Below are 23,294 nucleotides of genomic sequence, written 5' to 3'. Positions count from 1 at the left end.
AATGGAAAAGACAGAAACAATCAGGCAACCGTGTACTTTAAAAACATACATTGGTATTTAAATTCAAATATTCAAATGTTGAAATGACACGTTATGTTTTCTACTATGCTGGTAGTAACAGTAAGTTGTGAACCCGACTGACTTCCTAAAAAAAGGAAGTCAGTCGTGGGCCCCCTAGTGGTCCTTGCTGGCCAAACCAAACGTTGTCCCCTGGTTTATACCAACAGACCAAAACACTTCTTGAGGTCTAATTAACAGACCGACAGTGGTGGAAATGTGGTAGAGTTTAACTTTGGGAGCATCTAAACCCGGGGTCTCAAACAAATTTTGCCCTGAGGGCCGCATTCGGTCTTTAAAAACAAATATATTTTAAAAGTGCCAAAATCTGCAAAAGAAATTGTCCTCTATCCATCATTTTGAGAATTTGATGCTCCCCGACTGTCTAGTTTTCATTTCAGTTATTATTAGTGAGCTGGACAGTCAATAAACGGTATAAATATAGCGCCATTAACATTTTTACACAGTTTAAATTTGGTTTTAGTCATTTTTAGTCCCACATTTTTGGGGGGACACCACTGATCTAAACAGTAAGGTATTTTCCTTCAACATATACACGTTCTGGCTGTAGCCTGCTGAGCGTGCCTACTGTACATGGTCACCTAGCCCCTTTGTATTGTGTGTCAGCTCTGTAGCCTTACTCTGGCCTTCAACAGACATTCTCCCATCTCCCCATCCTCCCCCAGACAGTAGGACAGTCATTTGTGAAGCACGTTGAGTTTGAAAGAAAGACACTCTGCTGTGTGTCCAGGCATGCTGTTGTGATGAAAGCGGTGTGAAGGTTTGGTCGACAGCATAGAGAGAGAGGAGTTAGAGTCCGATTGATACGGGGTCAGATACACAATCTCTAGAGCAACCCTGAGCTGGCTACTACAACTCATAGGAAACCCTGTTCCCTATATAGTGAACTACTCTTGATCATAGTGAAAAAAATAAAGTAGCCACTATATGGGGAATATGATGTCCTTTGAGACACAAGCCCTACTATAGTGCAAACACTGATGTTGCCATGGCAACTTGGCCCTCGGAGCAGGTTGCCGGGAGCGACAGTTGCCAAGCAGCCATGTTAGAGCCAGATTCTGAGTGTTGGGAGGTTCCTGTCCATCCAGAGCTGGTTCAGTCTGATGGTCTCTAAAGCCTCCTTGACGCTACGCATCTGAGACCCCCGCTCCTTCAGACTGGAGAAGAAACCCTGGACCTACACACACAGTTGACATGAGAGAAGACTAACACATACTAGGCATCTGATACACAGACACGATATAGAGTCGGCATGGTTCTGAGGTGTAAGCTCACCTCCTCCAGGTGTGTCTGAGTGGAGAACTGGGAGGTGGTGGACTTGATGATGCTTTGGATGGGATAGGACCCCACTGGGAACCTACACACACACAATCAAAATCAGGCAATTTTTTCACAACAGCCAATAGAAACAGGCCACTTCTCCACAAGAGCCAATCGAAACAGGCCAGGCTCCACAAGAGCCAATCAAAACAGGCTAGGCTCCACAACAGCCAATCAAAACAGGCCCACTGATATCGACTGGGAAACTATTGTTTTTGGGCTCATTGTTCTGTAGGTTGATGCTGTAAGTATGTAAATGTGCACTGACTATACCAAACATTAGGAACACCGTCCTAATATTGAGTTGGACCCCCTTTTGCCCTCAGAACAGCCTCCATTCGTCAGGGCATGGACTCTACAAGGTGGCGAAAGCGTTCCACAGGGAAGCTGGCCCATGTTGACTTCAATGCTTCCCACAGTTGTGTGTACTCGGTTAGATGTCCCTTGGGTGGTGGACCATTCTTGATACACACAGGAAACTGTTGAGCGTGAAAAAGCCAGCAGCGTTGCAGTTCTTGACACAAACCGGTGCACCTGGCACCTACTACCATACCCCGTTCAAAGACACTTAAATATTTTGTCTTGCCCATTCACCCTCTTAAAATGGCACACATGCACAATCCATGTCTCAATTGTCTCAAGGCTTAAAAATCCTTCTTTAACCCGTCTCCTCCCCTTCATCTACACGTATTAAAGTGGATTTAACAAGTGACATTAAAAAGGGATCATAGCTTTCACCTGGTCAGTCTGTCATGGAACGAGCAGGTGTTCTTAATGTTTTGTACACTCAGTGTATAATTGATCTAATTCATAAGGTGGCACTCACTTCTCTATGATCCTGTCTCAGTTCTCTTTGACAAAGTCCCAGACGAACAAGTGGCCAACGAAGCCATCGCTCATGGTGCTGATGACCAATGGCAGCTCCTGGGTCTGGATAATCCCTCCCTCGAGCCCCACGCTCAGAATCCTGAAGGAGGAGGTGTTTAGAGTGATGCAGAGACACACACCATAGGCTGCTACAAACATATCAGGGCACAGCTTGGGCACATTTTACATTTTAGCCATTTAGCAGACACTCTCATCCAGAGCGACATAGTTAGTCCATTCATCCTAAAATAGGTAGGTGGGACAACCACATATCTCAGTCATAGTAAGTGCACTTTTCCCCCAATAAAGTAGCTATCAGCAAAGTCAGATCTAGTAAGGGGGTAAAAAGTGAAGTGCGAATGTTAGTTCACGAAAGCCTCGGGCATGAGGAGGGGGTGCGAGGAGGGGGTGCGAGAAGAGGGGGAGGGTATTTAAAATACTCCTTGAAGAGGTAGGGTTTCAGATGTTTTCAGGAAGATGGGAAGGGACTCTTCGGTCCTAGCTTCAGGGGGAAGATCAGCTTGAGTACAGCTGTATGTCTCTCTGCACAAACTCTGGGTAGAGGTTAGTTGGCCAGTTAATCTGTCTGTAAATTGATTAAGTACCGTGGGCCCACACTCACTCTCTCCCTTACCATACGATGCTTTGTGGGTCCTGTGTGGAGGCCAGGGCCTGCAGTATCTTGCGTTTCTCAGAGTCATACGTGGTGGAACTGTAGGCCTCCATGAGAGTATGCCATCTGAGGTCAGACTGGGCCGCTACAGAGAACACCACTCGCTTCAGATCACCTGGGATCCTGGAGGAGACAACATTGCACCACAAGATCACTATAGAATAGATATCTAGCTTTACTACTGATGAAGACCATGGCGGTCAAAAAATCTAAAAGTATATATATTTTTTAAACCAGCAAAAGTATATATTCTTATATTTAAACTCTAAAGTCAGTTGGTGTGTGTACCTACTGTTTGGTTTGGTTGGAGTTGGTCCACTGGTCGTAGAGGGCCGTGGCCTGGTCAGTACAGTTCTGCCGTCCCAGACTACAGGCCATCTCTAGCAGGGCTGACCTCAGCTCCTGTCTGGACACACTCTCCTCCTCTCCCCAGTCCTGACTGTCCATCAGCTGGCCAAAATGACCCCAAATGTACACCTTAAACACACATTACAAAGTGAAAGCACAGTCAGTGTGTCCCAAATGGTGGGACTAGGCTCCAAAACAAGGTACCTGACAATCTAGTGTGTGTGTGCATGCGTGCATTTACCTTCATGCGGGCCACCAGTCTTTGCTCCTGTCTCTTGTCCAGTAGTCTGTAAACAGAGCTGAGCTGTGACAGGGCCTCTGTCAGAGGAGCAGTCTCAGTCTCATTGGTGGCATATTCCAACAGATTTAAAACATGACGGAAGGACACACGACCCAGCCTGATGAGGGGGAGAGAAAAATAGACAATAGATCTGAATGAATTCTGTCTATTTGTGTCTGTTGTCTGTGGAGCTAAAAATGCAGACATTCACACAATCGTACAAGTCCAGGCAGAGCATTAAGGCAGGCCTCCAATTATGATCTTTTTTTTTTTAAGTGGTCATTGCTGTCATCCTACCTGGTAAAATGAGGTTAAAAATAGATGAATCTATGTATAATCTATTTATAACCTTATTTACCAGGTAGGTTGACTGAGAACATTATTTTTTACAGCATCGACCACAAAAAAAAAAAAATGAATTGAGTCTTTCTGAGAGACAGACATCCATCTCCCAGCTACTATTATCATTGAGCGTACCATGCCACAGTACAAACACACACACACTGACCTGGACAGGGCAAAGATGTTGTGTATGAGTGAAGCGCGGTCGTGGGGTGTGAGTATGTTGATATCAGTCTTAAGAGCATCTATGAGAGTGGCCCAGCCCTCGTCTCCATAGTGAACTATATAGAAGCCTGTGTTCATGTAGTTCAACTTCAGCCACTTCACACTGTCCGACACATTCAGAGTCGCTAATTGGAAACACATAACAATGCACTTAGACACATGGTCATGCTTTTACCTAGAACCTCAGCGCATACAACCAGCAGGCTACTATATACAGTGCCTTCGGAAAGTATTCAGACCCCTTGACTTTTTACACATTTTGTTACGTTACAGCCTTATTCTAAAATGGATTATTACATTTTTTATTAAATCCTCAGCAATCTACACACAATACCCCATAATGACAAAGCAAAAACAGGATTTCAGACATTTTAGCAAATGTATTAAAAATAAAAAACAGAAATACCTTATTTACATAAGTATTCAGACCCTTTGCTATGAGACTCGAAATTGAGCTCAGGTGCATCCTGTTTCCATTGATCATCCTTGAGATGTTTCTACAACTTGATTGGAGTCCACCTGTGGTAAATTCAATTGATTGGACATTATTTGGAAAGGCACACACCTGCCTATATAAGGTCCCACAGTAGACAGTGCATGTCAGAGCAAAAACCAAGCCATGAGGTCGAAGGAATTGTCCGTAGAGCTCCGAGACAGGATTGTGTCGAGCCACAGACCTGGGGAAGGTTACCAAAAAATCTCTGCAGCATTGAAGGTTCCGAAGAACACAGTGGCCTCCATCATTCTTAAATTGAAGATGTTTGGAACCACCAAGACTCTTCCTAGAGCTGGCCATCTGGCCAAACTGAGCAATCGGGGGAGAAGGGCCTTGGTCAAGGAGGTGACCAAGAACCTGATGGTCACCCTGACAGAGCTCCAGAGTTCCTCTGTGGAGATGGGAGAACCTTCCAGAAGGACAACCATCTCTGCAGCACTCCAACAATCAGGCCTTTATGGTAGAATGGCCAGATGGAAGCCACTCCTCAGTAAAAGACACATGACAGCCCACTTGGAGTTTGCCAAAAGGCACCTAAAGACTCTCAGACAATAAGGAACAAGATTCTCTGGTCTGATGAAACCAAGATTGAACTCTTTGCCCTTGAAGCCAAGCGTCATGTATGGAGGAAATCTGGCACCGTCCCTATGGTGAAACATGGTGGTGGCAGCATCATGCTGTGGGGATGTTTTTCAGTGGCAGGGACTGGCAGACTTGTCAGGATCGAGGCAAAGATGAACGGAGCAAAGTACAGAGAGATCCTTGATGAGAACCTGTTCCAGAGCTCTTAGGACCTCAGACTGGGGAGAAGGTTCACCTTCCAACAAGACAACAACCTTAAGCACACAGCCAAGACAACGCAGGAGTGGCTTCGGGACAAGTCTCTGAATGTCCTTGAGTGGGCCAGCCAGAGCCCGGACTTCAACCCGATTGAACATCTCTGGAGAGACCTGAAAATAGCTGTGCAGCGACTCTCCTCATCCAACCTGACAGAGCTTGAGAGAATATGCAGAGAAGAATGGGAGAAACTCCCCAAATACAGGTGTGCCAAGCTTGTAGCTTCATACCCAAGAAGACTCGATGCTGTGATCGCTGCCAAAGGTGCTTCAACAAAGTACTGAGTAAAGGGTCTGAATACTTATGTAAATGTGATATTTCAGGGGGGGTTTTATAAATTGGCAACAATTGTGTTTTTGCTTTGTCATTATGATGTATTGTGTTATAGATTGACGAGGGGAAATGAGGCTGTAACGTAACAAAATGTGGGAAAAGTCAAGGAATCTGAATACTTTCCGAATGCACTGTATATATCCATATTAGAGGTCGACCGATTAATCGGAATGGCCGATTAATTAGGGCAGATTTCAAGTTTTCATAACAATCGGAAATCTGTATTTTTTTTAATTATTTTTTTTACACCTTTATTTAATCTTTATTTAATTAGGCAAGTCAGTTAAGAACACATTCTTATTTTCAATGACGGCCTAGGAACAGATTTTTAACCTTGTCAGCTCGGAGGATCCAATCTTGCAACCTTCCAGTTAACTAGTCCAATGCTCTAACACCTGATTACATTGCACTCCACGAGGAGCCTGCCTGTTAGCGAATGCAGTAAGCTAAGGTAAGTTGCTAGCTAGCATTAAACTTATCTTATAAAAAACAATCAATGACTGTCATTGCTCCAATGTGTACTTAACCATAAACATCAATGCCTTTCTTAAAATCAATACACAAGTATATATTTTTAAACCTGCATATTTAGCTAAAAGAAATCCAGGTTAGCAGGCAATATTAACCAGGTGAAATGGTGTCATTTCTCTTGCGTTCATTGCACGCAGAGTCAGGGTATATGCAACAGTTTGGGCCGCCTGGCTCTTTGCGAACTAATTTGCCAGAATTTTACATAATTATGACATAACATTGAAGGTTGTGCAATGTAACAGGAATATTTAGACTCATGGATGCCACCTGTTAGATAAAATACGGAACGGAATAAACTTTTTGTTTGAGGTGATAGTTTCCGGATTAGTCAAAGGTATATGGTTTAGAGAGAAATAGTCGACGCGTTATAATTCCTGTAATAACTTGCGGCTGAACTTGAAAGGGGTTCCTTCGTTATTTTACCGTTCATGTCTTCCATAGAGAATGTTTTGATCTACTTCAAATAAGGTCTGTGTTTCGCGGAGGAGCAGACTGACAGGGGACCATGCAGACGAGCTCTGCTTTCTGCACTACAACCTAAGACCCATGAAAGCTGCTGGTTCGTTTTAACATATGTTCATGTTATTTGAGACTAAATTGATTTTATTTATGTATTATATTAAGTTAAAATAAGTGTTCCTTGTTCAGTCAGTATTGTTGCAATTGTCATTATTACAAAAATGTGTGTGTATGATATATATATATATATAAATACATATATATATATATATATATATATATATATTTTTTTTTAATCAGCCGATTAATCGATATCGGCCTTTTTTGTCCTCCAATAATCGGTATCGGCGTTGAAAAATCATAATCGGTCGACCTCTAATCCATATGTATCACAAGCAATTAAAATCATAAAGGCTTGCTTGTCCTGAATTAGACAATTCATGAAGTTAGTCAAGCTCACTGACAACTACAGAGCTGAATGTACAGAGTTTTACCGGTCTTATTCTTTTCCTGTCTCATTATTTACCTGTCTTATTTCTTAGCGTGAAGATCTGTCTGCAGGAAGGGGCAGAGCTACAGCTGTCATTCACATACGTCACAGGGATATGCCACAGGCTGAGGAGAACACAAAGAAAGGTTGGTGTGAATGTGTGTGTGTGAGAGAGTATGTGTGAGAGAGTGTGTGTGTGTGTGTGTGAGAGAGAGAGAGAGTGTGAGAGTGAATGTGCGTGAGAGTGCGTGTGTGTGTGTGTGTGTGTGCGTGTGTGTGTGTGAGAGAGTGTGTGTGAGAGAGTGTGTGTGAGTGTGAGTGTGAGTGTGTGAGTGCGTGAGAGTGTGTGAGAGTGTGTGTGTGCGTGAGAGAGAGTGAGTGTGTGAGAGCGTGAGAGTGAGTGTGTGCGTGAGAGTGAGTGTGTGAGAGCGTGTGTGAGGGCGTGAGTGCGTGTGCGTGTGTATGCGTGAGAGTGTGTGCGCGTGAGAGTGTGTGTGTGTGAGAGTGTGAGAGTGTGTGTGAGTGTGTGTGAGAGAGTGTGTGAGGGCGTGAGAGTGTGTGAGTGAGTGTGTGAGGGCGTGAGAGTATGTGCGTGAGAGTGCGTGTATGCGTGAGAGTGCATGTGCGTGAGAGAGCGTGTGCGTGAGAGAGCGTGTGCGTGAGAGTGTGTGAGAGAGCGTGAGTGCGTGAGAGCGCGAGTGTGTGTGCGTGAGAGTGTGTGTGAGAGTATGTGTGTGTGTGAGAGAGTGAGTGTGTGAGAGCGTGAGAGTGAGTGTGTGCGTGAGAGTGAGTGTGTGAGAGCGTGTGTGAGGGCGTGAGTGCGTGTGCGTGAGAGTGTGTATGCGTGAGAGTGTGTGCGCGTGAGAGTGTGAGTGTGTGTGAGAGTGTGAGTGTGTGTGAGAGTGTGTGTGAGTGTCTGTGAGAGAGTGTGTGTGAGTGTCTGTGAGAGAGTGTGTGTGTGTGTGTGAGAGTGTGTGAGTGAGTGTGTGAGGGCGTGAGAGTATGTGCGTGAGAGTGAGTGTATGCGTGAGAGTGCATGTGCGTGAGAGAGCGTGTGCGTGAGAGTGTGTGAGAGAGCGTGAGTGCGTGAGAGCGCGAGTGTGTGTGCGTGAGAGTGTGTGTGTGTGTGTGTGTGTGTGTGCGTGAGAGTGCATGTGTGTGTGCGTGAGAGCGTGTGCGTGAGAGTGTGTGAGAGAGCGTGAGTGCATGAGTGTGTCTGTGAGAGTGTGTGTGTGTGTGCGTGAGAGTGTGTGCGTGAGAGAGCGTGAGAGTACGTGTGCATGAGAGTGCGTGTGCGTGGGTGTGTGAGTGTGAGCGCGTGAGAGAGCGTGTGCGTGAGAGTGAATGTGCGTGAGAGTGTGTGAGAGTGTGTATGTGTGAGTGTGTGAGCGTGTATGTGTGAGAGTGTGTGTGTGTATGAGAGTGAGTGTGTGTGTGAGAGTGAGAGCGTGTGCGTGAGAGTGCGAGAGTGTGTGTGTGTGACAGAGTGTGTGTGCGTGTGTGTGAGAGTGAGAGGGCGTGAGAGTGTGTGCGTGAGAGAGAATGTGCGTGAGAGAGCGTGTGCGTGAGAGCGTGTGCGTGAGAGAGCGTGAGAGTGAGTGTGCGTGAGAGAGCGTGAGCGTGGGTGCGAGTGTGGCGCGTGAGAGAGCGTGTGTGTGAGAGTGCATGTGCGTGAGAGTGCATGTGCGTGAGAGTGCATGTGCGTGAGAGAGAGTGTGCGTGAGCGTGTGTGCGTGAGCGTGTATGTGTGAGAGTGTGTATGTGTGAGAGTGTGTGAGAGTGTGTGCGTGAGAGTGAGTGTATGCGTGAGAGTGCATGTGCGTGAGAGAGCGTGTGCGTGAGAGTGTGTGAGAGAGCGTGAGTGCGTGAGAGCGCGAGTGTGTGTGCGTGAGAGTGTGTGTGTGTGTGTGTGTGTGTGTGCGTGAGAGTGCATGTGTGTGTGCGTGAGAGCGTGTGCGTGAGAGAGTGTGTGTGAGTGTGAGTGTGAGTGTGTGAGTGCGTGAGAGTGTGTGAGAGTGTGTGTGTGCGTGAGAGTGTGTGAGAGAGTGAGTGTGTGAGAGCGTGAGAGTGAGTGTGTGCGTGAGAGTGAGTGTGTGAGAGCGTGTGTGAGGGCGTGAGTGCGTGTGCGTGTGTATGCGTGAGAGTGTGTGCGCGTGAGAGTGTGTGTGTGTGAGAGTGTGAGAGTGTGTGTGAGTGTGTGTTACGTATTATATTAAGTTAAAATAAGTGTTCCTTGTTCAGTCAGTATTGTTGCAATTGTCATTATTACTCACGCTCTCTCTCACGTAATACAACAGACAAGACACCCCCACGTAATACAACAGACAAGACACCCCCACGTAATACAACAGACAAGACACCCCCACGTAATACAACAGACAAGACACACCCACTTAATACACAGACAGGGTGACCGTTGTGAAAAGAGGAAGGATATGGCGGCAGATTTTACAGCCGCAAAATAAGGAACCTGTGAAAATAACTAATGAGGAAACGGAGATAGAGTGTCTCAGACAGACCACACCTACCTGGGTGAGACTGTTCCAGAGGTCTTCAGTAACAGTGTTAGATCCTCTGTAGTTATCCAGGTATTCCATGAGTCCTTTCCTGAACTGACCGTCTGGCAGAGTGGTTTTCAACATCAGCAGGAGGGAAGCACCCTAGAGACACACACGGACAGACAGACACAGACAGACAGACAGACACATTACTGCTGTGACTACAGCACCAATATCCTTCACTCTACTAATCAATGAACTTTTAAGCACATTTGTGAGTAAAGCTCAAGACTGTACCTTCTCATAGGTGACAGAGTCAAACATCTCAGACACCTGCTCAGGTGTGGTCACCTGGGATGACACTGACACTGGGTGGGAGGAGTTTAAAGAATCTTTGGCCATGGCCTTAAAGCGCACCCCCAGGAACACATTGCCCTGGAGACAGAGAAGACAGATCATCAATCCACGGTTATCTAAACCTACACTGACACAGCACCTGCATGTGTGACGTGGTGCTGCTTACTAGGTCCAGCTGTGGGAACACTGTCATTAGGGACGTGTACTGCCAGTAGGTGGCGAAGCCTTCGTTCAGCCACAGGTCATTCCACCAACGCATCGTCACCAGATTCCCAAACCACTGACACACATCACAACGGAATTAGAACAGTTTTATGACCGCTTTATAACACTATCATAATGAGCATTACAGCACTGTTATAGCAACTGCATAAAACAGCATTAAGACTGCTGAGATACACATATGTTCCATCACCTTGTAGTAGCCTACACACACACACACACAACAGACAAACACACACCTGGTGAGCGAGCTCGTGGGCTACGACGTTAGCGATGAGTTGTTTGTCGAGAGGAGAGGACTGGTTTTCCACCAGCAGGCTGGTCTCTCTAAAGGTGATCAGACCCCAGTTCTCCATCGCTCCCGCCAGAAAGTCTGGGATAGCCACCAGGTCTGGAGGAGGTGGAGAGAAGGAAGGAAGAGTAGAGAGAGAGAGGGACGGAAAGGTGGAGGGGTAAATACCAAGGCATATTTTGTGTCTCATTATCGAAAACATTACACTTTTCTCTTACACATTTTCAAATGAATCTTCTGGCCTTCATACTACAATGCATTCAGAAAGTATTCAGAACCCTTGACTTTTTCCACATTTTGTTACAGCCTTAATATAAAAATATACAAAAATGAAATCCCTAATGGATGAGTTTATTGTGTGAGGGCTGAGTGTCTGTGTGTTGTGTCTTTCTGTGTCACCTCTCACCTAGTTTCCTCAGAGGGTAGACGATTTCAAAGAAGGTGTTGTAGAAGTGCAGCAGCTTGGAGGCTGTGTCCAGAGCATAGTGTGTGTGTTCCTTCTTCTCTGGCACAGAGTACACTGACACCTAGAACACACACACACACCATAGAAATGGAATAAATACATTAGATCCCAAAATAGGGGGATAGGCACAGAGTAGACAGTTGCATTCCAGTGTTTTGCAGGCCATAGAAATAGTGTGAATATATTGTGAGGCAGGGATTCTGTACGTACCAGTGTATTGGAAACGTTTCTAGTGATGCTGGTGAAGTTGGCTACGATGAAGGCCACCAGGTAGGTGCTCATATTAATGCCAGTCTGCTCAAACTCATCCTCCAACAGGCCGCTGGGTAATGTAGTCGTCTTAGCCTGGGGAACACAACAACAGTTATATTAACAGATTATTTAATCACTGGCATTCTTCATGTCAAGTGTCTCCAGTAATCACTTGATATCACACATCACGTATTTGATTTTGTAATGTATTGATGCATGTTTACCACTTAAAAACACACTGGTGCAGGCAAACTCTCGAGCGCGTGCACACACACACACACAGTACCTGGGGCATGTTGGACAGAGTGATGTATCCAGGCTCCCTTGTGATCCTGACCAGGAAAGTGGCTTTAAAGGCCGGCTCGTCAAAACAGGGGAAGGCCTTCCTGGCTGCCTGGGGCTCAAACTGGGTGGCAGCTAGGACCCTGAGGAGAGGGTGGCCAGAGTCACACAGAGAGCGAGGACTAGGCTCAAACTGGGTGGCAGCTAGGACCCTGAGGAGAGGGTGGCCAGAGTCACACAGAGAGCGAGGACTAGGCTCAAACTGGGTGGCAGCTAGGACCCTGAGGAGAGGGTGGCCAGAGTCACACAGAGAGCGAGGACTAGGCTCAAACTGCTAGGACCCTGAGGAGAGGGTGGCCAGAGTCACACAGAGAGCGAGGACTAGGCTCAAACTGGGTGGCAGCTAGGACCCTGAGGAGAGGGTGGCCAGAGTCACACAGAGAGCGAGAACTAGGCTCAAACTGGGTGGCAGCTAGGACCCTGAGGAGAGGGTGGCCAGAGTCACACAGAGAGCGAGGACTAGGCTCAAACTGGGTGGCAGCTAGGACCCTGAGGAGAGGGTGGCCAGAGTCACACAGAGAGCGAGGACTAGGCTCAAACTGGGTGGCAGCTAGGACCCTGAGGAGAGGGTGGCCAGAGTCACACAGAGAGCGAGGACTAGGCTCAAACTGGAGTTGTAGTTTACTACGTCAACAAACATTGTCAAGTTTACACACTATTACAGAATGCATCTCACTGCATTCACCCTGAGTTAAGATGTTATTTTTAGAGCAAACTTTAGTTGTTTTGTTTTGTATTGTTTTAAAAATAATTTTGCTTACCTCTTGGCTCCAGTCTTGTCGTTGTAGGAGCTGTTGTAGAAGCCGTCATAGGTGTGTGAGAGGTTGGCTGCATAGTCCAACGTTAACACACACACCTGGCCTACCTTCAGATCCTCTGGGAAGCTTACAGCTATCTGCTGCCATGGTTTATACTCCAACAGCTTCACCTCAACACTCTTATCCTCTCCAACCTGGAAGGGTTATAGTAAAAACAGCATTTAATAAGGTAAAACATAGTCTAATAAAACATTACTGAGCAAGGGAAAACAACTATCTAGGGAAAACATCATTATCGAGGTAAAACAATTTATCTTCACAGGGGAAGCAAATCTTACTCTCTCTACACTGCTAGTCAGACAGTTACACACTGTGCATTAATATAAGAATGATTACAGTTAAAAATCGAAACCTATAAAGATGTATTTCTCTTCATATTATTTTCAAGTAAATAGCAATGGCACGGCTGATCATAGGCTACCTGGAAGGTTGCCTTGGTGATAATGAGTTCAGAGCTGTGCAGAACTATGCGCTTGGTGTCATGTAGTATTGTCATGTTGATGACAGTGCGGCCAGTGAAGGTCATGGAAGTCAGGTTAGGGGTCAAGGTAGAGGTCATAGTTCACAGGCTGTACACTGGCTGGGAGTCGGAGCTCATTCCAGGGAAACAGCTCCCCATTGGTGCTGTTAGGAGTGGAGGAGTTAGCCTTACCACAGCCAGCCTGGGGAGAAAGAGGATCAACACAGTGAATACACACAGTTACTTCAGAAAGTATTCACACACCTTGATTTTGTTGTGTTACAGCCTGAATTTTAAATGGATTAAATTGAGAATGTGTGTCACTGCACTACACACAATACCCCAGAATGTCAAAGTGGAATTATGTTTTTCAACATTTTTACAAATTAATTCAAAATTAAAGCTGAAATGTTTTGAGTCAATAAGTATTCAACCTCTTCGTTATGGGAAGTCTAAATAAGTTCAGGAGTAAACGTGCTTAACAAGTCACATAATAAGATGCATGGACTCACTCTGTGTGCAATAATAGTGTTTAACATGATTTTTGAATGACTACCTCAACACTGTACCCCACACATTCAATTATCTGTAAGGTCCCTCAGTCGAACAGTGAATTTCAAAAACAGATTCAACTACAAAGACCTGGGAGGATTAGATAAAAAAGATAAAATAATGGTTAAAAGCCTGGGTAAAAGACTTGCTGGGACCAAAATTGGCATGAATGATCAGTTTCCGAAAGAAATTGCAGAACGGCGCAAAGTTCTGTATCCAATTTTCAAAGAAAATAGATTAAAAGCGAAACGAGTAGCTCTCGTCGTTGATAAACTATATATTGATAACCAGTTGTTCAGAGACACAAAGATTACTCCATGGTTATTTTAAAAATTACAAAGTTCTCATAGATGAGGAAAATAAACACAATTCAAGCCCGGTTACTGATTGTAACAATACAATACAAAATATAGCTTTTCTATAAATCTTCACATATAACTAATTGAACACAAGCACTATTTCTACATAGTGAAGATAAAAACTAAGTAAACAGAAGGCACAGTATGTGTGGATGGTGTGGTGTGTGTTTATTTTTATTTGTTATGTTTGGAAAGTTGAGTGAGTGAGTAATGAAATAGTTGCATATCCCAGAGCCAGTGTATTGCTGTGGGCCGGGTATGAGAGGGCTTTCAATGTTGTTCAGATGATGGATATACTTTTATAATGAATTATACGTCTTATTTATTTATTGTCCTATCATGGGGAACTACATTTTTAAAATAAATTATATCTAATTATTTATTATCCTATTTTAATGGTACGGTCCATGGCCCTATACCCTAGACACCCACATGAATGGCCCAGATACTAAGGAGAAGTCCCTAACTGTTTTATGTGCATGCTGTAAGCGGTCTGTATGCAGCCAAAATGAGGTCAGGGACCAAGAGCAGCACTGCCCCCTCAAGATTCTGAGCCTGCTTGGCAGGGTTGGTCCTGCAAAGCCAAAGCCCCCTAAAGGGAGAGCATAATAAACAAGGAAATTCTCAAAGCTGCTAATGAGAACCTTGACGACCTTGTACCTAGCCGGTGGGGATTCCGGTGGGGTGCCCCCACCCAGGCAGTGGCAGTGCTGGCAACACTAGCTGCAGTAACCCATGGGGAGGGGGTCACACTCGGACATTCAGAGAGGGGGTATATTATTGTGGCCCTGGTGGCACGAAACCAAACGGACTGCATGGAGATGCTTGGGAACATGGTCAAAATGGATGACCGTATTGTGGGTGTTTCAGGAAGAAGGTGTACATTTGACCTCCATCATCTAGGATGTGACAATGGTAAATAAATCTCTACATTTATGCTCATTTTTTGCGCGGTCTTGCAGGCCTTCTCATGCAGCTGCAACTGCAAGTACATTTGTAAATCATGACCCATCTTGAGTTGGGCTCTGGGATGGTGCAATTGTTGAGAGGGTGAGCTTATGGTTGTGTGGGGGTAAGGGCTGAATGTGTGTGGGTGTATGTGTGTATCCCACAACTGTTGCGAAGGAAGAAGTAAAAGATGTTAGGGACTATAGAGGATGATTCACAGCAATATGTAATAAAAATCGAGGTGAGGGCGATGGAAATGCATTTGGCAATGGATCTGCTTCGGTTCGGTGGATGGCGCTGTGTGCACTTTTCGAAGGATGGATCCCAGTCGGTCCGGGGCTGTGCGATGCGGGGGGTCGGGGGTGGTCTGCCGGGCATTGGGATGACAACCCAACTCGAGATGGGGGCTTTTGGCGGGTGGAATAGTGGGGACCAATTGGAGGTTTGCTTAGTGGAGATGCAAATGTCATGGTACAACTATATAGAAACTCAATCATTATGTTACTTTTTAATAGGACGTTTACAAACATATATTTTGATAAAAATAATTGAAAGGTGTGTCTCATTATGGTAAGTGGTGAAATAAGTATAGCCAGTTACAATTGTAATGGCTTAGCAGATAATAAGAAAAGACGATCAGTATTTACCTGGCTAAAAGAGAAGGATTATAATATCTACTGTTTACAGGAAACCCATTCGACAGTTTTAGATGAAGTTTTGTGGAAAAAGAACTGGGGGGGCGAAATATATTTCTCCCATGGGCAAAGAAATTCAAAAGGGGTGATGGTTTTAATTAATAATAACTTTGATCCAAATGTGCAACTTGTCCAAACAGATCCTCAAGGTAGATGGATTATTTTAAATATGTTATTGGACAATAAACATATATGGCTTATTAACCTATACGGTCCGAATAATGATGATCCAAGCTTCTTTGACAATATATATAAGAATGTATCAACTCTACAAGCAACACTAGACTCTATTATTATAGTGGGAGATTTTAATACGGTCTTAAATACCTCTACGGACCGGAAAGGAAATCACACTACAAACTATCACCCTCAGGCACTTAAGGAAATCAGGAATGTCATGGATATATTGGAATTAGTGGATATATGGAGACTTAAATACCCTGACCTAGTGAGATATACATGGCGGAGGCTTAATCAAGCTAGTCGCCTTGACTACTTTCTTATATCATTCTCTCTGGCACCAAAAGTTAAAAAGTGTTTGATAGGGGACAGAATGCGGTCGGACCATCACATAATTGGCATATATATTACTCTTACAGAATTTCCACGTGGGCGAGGATATTGGAAATTTAATCAAAGCCTACTAGATGATAAATTGTTTAGAACTAGGACAGAGGAATTTATAACTGACTTTTTTAGACATAACATAGGTACAGCAGATCCCCATATTGTATGGGACACTTTTAAGTGTGCCTTTAGAGGCCATGCAATTCAGTACTCATCTATAAAACAAAAGCAATTTCGATCAAAAGAGTCCATATTAACAAAGGAAATTGAAGGACTAACAGTACAGTTAGATAACAATAAAAACGGTACCATAGAGGCACAGAATAAGTTAGAGGAAAAACAAAAAGAAATGGAGGAACTTATTCAAGAAAGATCCAGTGTAATATATTATAAAAATAAAGCGAACTGGATGGAATATGGGGAAAAATGCACCAAATTCTTTTTCAATCTTCAATATAGAAATGCTACCAAAAAAAACGTATTAAAACTTGTTACAAATGATGGAGTCACGCATGATTCACCAAATGATATTTTGAAAGAGGAAGTAAAGTACTTTAAGAATATATTTTCGTTTCAGGCTCCTCCATCTCCACTAACTGAAACTAATTGTATGGATTTTTTCCCTAATAATAATGTAAAATTAACATCTGTACAGAAAGACTCATGTGAAGGCCTAATTACAGAGGAGGAACTACTTGATGCAATTGGGGCCTTTAAAGGATGGGAAAACTCCAGGACTGGATGGCATACCAGTGGAAGTATACAAACATTTTTTTGATATACTCAAAGGACCATTATTAGCTTGTTTTAACCACTCCTATATAAATGATAGATTATCAGACACGCAACAAGAAGGTGTGATATCATTATTACTGAAACAGGACCCAAGTGGTATATATAAAGATCCAGTCCATTTAAAAAATTGGAGACCTCTTACACTTCAGTGTTGTGATGCAAAAATCCTAGCAAAATGCTTGGCGCATAGAATAAAAAAAGTTTTGTCAGATATTATTCATCCTAATCAGACAGGTTTTTTACATGGACGATACATTGGAGATAATATAAGGCAAGTACTGGAAACAATAGAACACTATGAAATATCGGGGACACCAGGCCTGGTTTTCATAGCTGATTTTGAAAAGGCTTTTGATAAAGTACGACTGGAGTTTATATATAAATGCCTAGAATATTTCAATTTTGGGGAATCTCTTATAAAATGGGTAAAAATTATGTATAGTAACCCTAGGTGTAAAATAGTAAATAATGGCTACATCTCAGAAAGTTTTAAACTATCTAGAGGAGTAAAACAAGGTTGTCCACTATCGGCATATCTATTTATTATTGCCATCGAAATGTTAGCTGTTAAAATTAGATCAAACATTAATATTAAGGGATTAGAAATCCAGGGCCTAAAAACTAAGGTGTCATTGTACGCTGATGATTCATGTTTTCTTTTAAAACCACAACTAGAATCTCTCCACGGCCTCTTAGAGGATCTAGATACATTTGCTATCCTCTCTGGATTAAAACCAAATTATGATAAATGTACCATATTACGTATTGGATCACTAAAAAATACACATTTTACATTGCCATGTAGTTTACCAATTAAATGGTCTGACGGTGATGTGGACATACTCGGTATACAAATCCCAAAAGAAAGAAATGATCTCACTCCAATAAATTTTTATAGAAAGTTAGCAAAAATAGATAAGATCTTGCTACCATGGAAAGGAAAATACCTGTCTATTTGTGGGAAAATCACCCTGATTAACTCTTTAATCATATCACAGTTTACCTATTTGCTTATGGTTTTGCCTACACCTAGTGACCTGCTTTTTAAATTATATGAACAAAAAAGATTCAATTTTATTTGGAACGGCAAGCCAGATAAAATTAAAAGGGCCTATTTATATAACGAATATGAATTCGGAGGGCAGAAATTATTAAATATTAAAGCATTAGACCTCTCACTAAAGGCATCAGTCATACAAAAGTTATACTTAAATCCAAACTGGTTCTCTAGTAGATTGGTACGAATGTCTCATCCTATGTTCAAGAAGGGCCTTTTTCCCTTTATTCAGATTACACCTGCTCACTTTCGGTTGCTTGAAAAGGAAATAATCTCCAAAATATCTTTATTTTTTAAACAAGCCTTAGAAAGTTGGTTGCAATTTCAGTTTAATCCACCTGAAAGGACGGAACAAATAGTACAACAAATCTTGTGGTTAAATTCAAATATAGTAATTGATAAAAAAAACTGTATTTATCGAAGAAATGTTTAAAAAAGGTATAATTTTTGTGAATGATATCATAAATAGGACTGGTGGAGTAATGTCACACATGCAGCTAACACAGACATATGGAAATGTCTGCTCTACCCAAAATTACAACCAATTAATTGCAGCATTACCACAAAAATGGAAGAGGCAGGTGGAAGGGGATAAAAGTAAGGAACTTGTATGTCGGCCTTATATTAAAGAACATAAATGGTTAAAAAAAAGTGTGATAAATAAAAACATATACCAATTTCATTTAAGGACCAAAAAACTTACAGCTGTGCCATATAAATTGCAAAATAGTTGGGAAGAGATTTTCGATGTACCCATTCCATGGCACATGGTTTATGAATTGATACGCAAAACAACGCCGGATTCAAAACTTCGAATTTTTCAATTTAAATTATTGTACAAAATTCTTGCAACTAATAGAATGTTATATATATGGGGGATACAATCTTCCCAGCTCTGTAGATTCTGCTGTGAGGAGGCAGAGTCATTAGACCATTTATTTTGGTATTGTCCGCATGTAGCTCGTTTTTGGTCACAGGTCCAGGAATGGTTGAAGAATTGCAACATTTGCGTAGAACTAACGCTACAGATAGCAATACTGGGGGATTTGAAAAGCCATAGTCAATCAATCAATAATATAATAATTATTTTAGCAAAAATGTTTATTTTTAATTTACAATCCGTGGAAGCTATGAGAATAGGAAGATTCAAATCTTTTGTGAAGCATCACAGCACAGTTGAAAAATATATGGCAAATAAAAATCCGAAATGGATGATGTTGGAAGATAGATGGGAAAGGTTGAGTGGAGCTGAAGGGTGGGACTAATAACAAGATAAACAATGTAGGGCATACGGGATCTGTGAAATGTGTATAGGTGCGGAGCTATTGTGAAATAGCACAGTTACAAGTGGAAATCAAACTGGATGGACAACAGAAATAGAGGAAGGACTAAGAACAAACAAGAGAGAACTATTATAAAGTAGACTGTGTCTGTAAAATGTGTATAAGATGTATAAATTGAAGGTAAAAACAGAAATGTTTATCAGTTTACTCCAATTGGGGGATCGGTGGTAGGGTTTGCGGGGAATAATAATAAAGGTATACTCTTTAAAAAAAAGTATGTATGTCTATGTAGGTATGTGTATGTATATATGTGTATATGTATGCATACGTGAATGGATATATATATTTACCCCAAAAAATATGGGGGATTGGAAATGATGCAGACAATTACATTGGAAGCAACATTCTTTCCGCAATATTAAGCTGATCCACCCCCCCAAAAAAAGAAAAAAGAAATAAATAAAATAAAAAAATAAATAAAAAAGACCTGGGAGGATTTCCAATGCCTCGCAAAGAAGGGCACCTTTTGGTAGATGGGTAAATAAAAAGAAGCAGACATTGAATATTCCTTTGAGCATGGTGAATTTAATAATTACACTTTGGATAGTGTATCATTACACCCAGTCACTATACAGATACCGGTGTCCTTCCTAACTCAGTTGCCAGAGAGGAAGGAAACCTCTCAGGGATTCCACCATGAGACCAATGGTGACTTTATAAACAGGTACAGTGTTTAATGGCTGTGATAGGAGAAAACTTAACATTGTTAAGTCTGGTTCATCCTTGGGAGCAATTTCCAGACGCCTGAAGGTTTCACGTTCATCTGTACAAACAATAGTACGCAAGTATAAACACCATGGTACCACCAGCCATCATACCGCTCAGGAAGGGGACGTGTTCTGTCTCCTAGAGATTAACGTACTTTGGTGCGAAAAGTGCAAATCAATCCCAGAACAGCAGCAAAGGACCTTGTGAAGATGCTGGAGGAAACAAGTACAAAAGCATCTATATCCACAGTAAAACGAGTCCTATAGACATAACCTGAAAGGCCGCTCAGCAAGGAAGAAGCCACAGCTTCAAAACCGCCATAAAAAAGCCATACGGTTTTCAACTGCACATGGGGACAAAGATCGCTCTTTTTGGAGAAATGTTCTCTGGTCTGATGAAACAAAAATAGAACTGTTTGGCCATAATCGTTATGTTTGGAGGAAAAAGGGGGAGCCTTGCAAGCCGAAGAACACCATCCCAACCGTGAAGCACGGGGTGGCAGCATCATGTTGTGGGGGTGCTTTGCTGCAGGAGGGACTGGTGCACGTCACAAAATAGATGGCATCATGAGGCAGGAAAATTATGTGGATATATTGAAGCAACATCTCAAGACATCAGTCAGGAAGTTAAAGCTTGGCCGCAAATGGGTCTTCCAAATGGACTTTGACCCCAAACATACTTCCAAAGTTGTGGCAAAATGGCTTAAGGACAACAAAGTCAAGGTATTGGAGTGGCCATCACAAAGCCCTGACCTCAATTCCATAGAAAATGTGTGGGCAGAACTGAAAAAGCGTGTGCGAGCAAGGAGGCCTACAAACATGACTCAGTTACACCAGCTCTGTCAGGTGGAATGGGCCAAAATTCACCCAACTTATTGTGGGAAGCTTGTGGAAGGCTACCCGAAACGTTTGACCCAAGTTAAACAATTTAAAGGCAATGCTACCAAATACTAATTGAGTGTATGTAAACTTCTGACCCACTGGGAATGTGATGAAAGAAATAAAAGCTGAAATAAATCTACTATTATTCTGACATTTTACATTCTTAAAATAAAGTGATGATCCTAACTGACCCAAGACAGGGAATTTTTACTAGGATTAAATGTCAGGAATTGTGAAAACTGAGTTTAAATGTATTTGGCTAAGGTGTATGTAAACTTCCGACTTCAACTGTATACACACACACCATCTTGCCCTTTTGGCACTGGTACCACTTCCCGTACCTGTGGAGGCCAATGCAGGAGCCACACACTTTTCACATAGACAAACCCCCGACACTCCAACACACACACACCCCTACCTTAGTGAAGGTACAGCCAGGCAGGAAGTAGAGAACCATCGCCATGGATGCGACCAGTACCAAGATGAACACGCCCACCACCAGCATACGAGCCGAGGGGCAGGAACATGACCTGACCAAAAAACAGTATTTACGAATCTATAAATATAATATTTATCTTTAGTATTGTTTATGTTATTGTTTTTCATTTACTGTAAAGTGTACTGGGATGTTTAAATTCACTTTAAATAAAGTTTGATTGGATTTGAAAAGTAAAAAGGACCTGGGTGGAGCGTGTCTGTTGTAAGGGGAGGAGCTAGGATTGTGGGTGGCGCTTCTGTTCATGAAGGACATGCCCAGTAGGCGGGCTGACGACTCATTGTCCTCCTCCTCATCGTCGTCCAGGTCGTTCTCTCCCAGACCTCGCACCAGCAGACGGGAGCTACGGGGCTCGTACACCACCTCATCTGGTTCCAACGCCTGGAGGAGGGAGGTGGAAGAGGGGGGACAATATGAAAATCTGGAAAAAGTCAAACAGTTAGAAGAGACGGGACAACTGATGGGTGGATGGGTTAATGTCAGTGCTGTATAGTATGTAATTACTGGGAAGGCTGTAGAGTCTTTAGCCAGGTCCACCACGTCAGGTTCCTCCTCAAACATACTGTTCTCTATCATGTTCCTGGGCAGGGACGCTCGCTCTGGTTACACACACAAACAAACAAAAAGGTTAATACACACACACAGGCGTTCAATAAAATGTGTGTATGTGTGTGTGTGTGTGTGTGTGGCTCCATTTCTATTGATTATCCCCTGTGTCTCTACAGACAAAACGCTCAACTCTCTCTAATTCAATAATAACAACAGTTGTCGAACTGTATAAATGTCCCATTCTCTCCTGTAATAAGACCAAGTATTCTGAAGTCCCAGCGTGTGTCTGTGAATAGTGGGTGTACCGTGTAGGCTAAGTGAAGAGCTAGAACAAAGCCATCTCATACACCTAGTACGTTCGTTCCATTGTGTGTTTTCCATTGTGAGAAAGTGTGCGTGTTGGTAGGGCCTAGCTGCCTACACTAAGTTAACAAGAGAAGGCTAAATGAAACCATCAGTTTCCCCTATCCCTTCCTGCAGCAGACATAGTCCTGATTCAGATGTCATCTGGTCTGCAGCACTGCAGCCAGTCTTGCTCCTAATAATATGGAGCTGAATATCAGGCCTATGTAAAAAATACCCAGATCAAAAGAAGAACCATAGCAACCTTAGCTTCTTCTGACTCACACCAACCCGACAGACCTAATGCCATGTTAGAACAACTAGTATTATAGTGTCAAATGAGGCTGTTCTATAAATGTGGTATTTGTTATTCAGACCAAAATGACGGCACCTCAAACTGAAACAGCAAGGGCTGTATCGGAAACTGAAACAGCAAGGGCTGTATCGGAAACTGAAACAGCAAGGGCTGTATCGGAAACTGAAACAGCAAGGGCTGTATCGGAAACTGAAACAGCAAGGGCTGTAGCGGAAACTGAAACAGCAAGGGCTGTAGCGGAAACTGAAACAGCAAGGGCTGTAGCGGAAACTGAAACAGCAAGGGCTGTAGCGGAAACTGAAACAGCAAGGGCTGTAGCGGAAACTGAAACAGCAAGGGCAGTAGCGGAAACTGAAACAGTAAGGGCAGTAGCGGAAACTGAAACAGTAAGGGCTGTAGCGGAAACTGAAACAGTAAGGGCTGTAGCGGAAACTGAAACAGTAAGGGCTGTAGCGGAAACTGAAACAGTAAGGGCTGTAGCGGAAACTGAAACAGTAAGGGCTGTAGCGGAAACTGAAACAGTAAGGGCTGTAGCGGAAACTGAAACAGCAAGGGCTGTAGCGGAAACTGAAACAGCAAGGGCTGTAGCGGAAACTGAAACAGCAAGGGCTGTAGCGGAAACTGAAACAGCAAGGGCTGTAGCGGAAACTGAAACAGCAAGGGCTGTAGCGGAAGCAGCAGTGAAATGGAAAGTGTCAGC

General features: G+C 43.2%; 1 protein-coding gene across 1 annotated transcript; it reads right to left on the bottom strand.

Moving 5' to 3' along the window:
- Nucleotides 1–1,123: 1,123 nt before the first annotated feature.
- On the bottom strand, nucleotides 1,124–21,981 carry LOC120062898 (leucyl-cystinyl aminopeptidase-like). Its single transcript, XM_039012964.1, is given in 22 exon segments — nucleotides 1,124–1,255; nucleotides 1,354–1,435; nucleotides 2,225–2,365; nucleotides 2,900–3,061; nucleotides 3,231–3,415; nucleotides 3,528–3,684; nucleotides 4,075–4,258; nucleotides 7,316–7,404; nucleotides 9,694–9,749; nucleotides 9,808–9,939; nucleotides 10,075–10,212; nucleotides 10,301–10,414; nucleotides 10,596–10,747; nucleotides 11,055–11,175; nucleotides 11,325–11,459; nucleotides 11,653–11,791; nucleotides 12,470–12,660; nucleotides 12,948–13,076; nucleotides 13,078–13,188; nucleotides 21,310–21,421; nucleotides 21,572–21,768; nucleotides 21,892–21,981. Coding segments are annotated over 22 exon segments (2,931 nt in total). The 5' UTR covers nucleotides 21,964–21,981.
- Between the last annotated feature and the right edge of the window lie 1,313 nt (nucleotides 21,982–23,294).

Source organism: Salvelinus namaycush, chromosome 18 (assembly GCF_016432855.1).
Source record: "Salvelinus namaycush isolate Seneca chromosome 18, SaNama_1.0, whole genome shotgun sequence".
Lineage (NCBI taxonomy): Eukaryota > Metazoa > Chordata > Actinopteri > Salmoniformes > Salmonidae > Salvelinus > Salvelinus namaycush.
The sequence above is the reverse complement of the archived record's forward strand: the minus strand, read 5'-3'. Positions and strand labels throughout refer to the sequence as shown.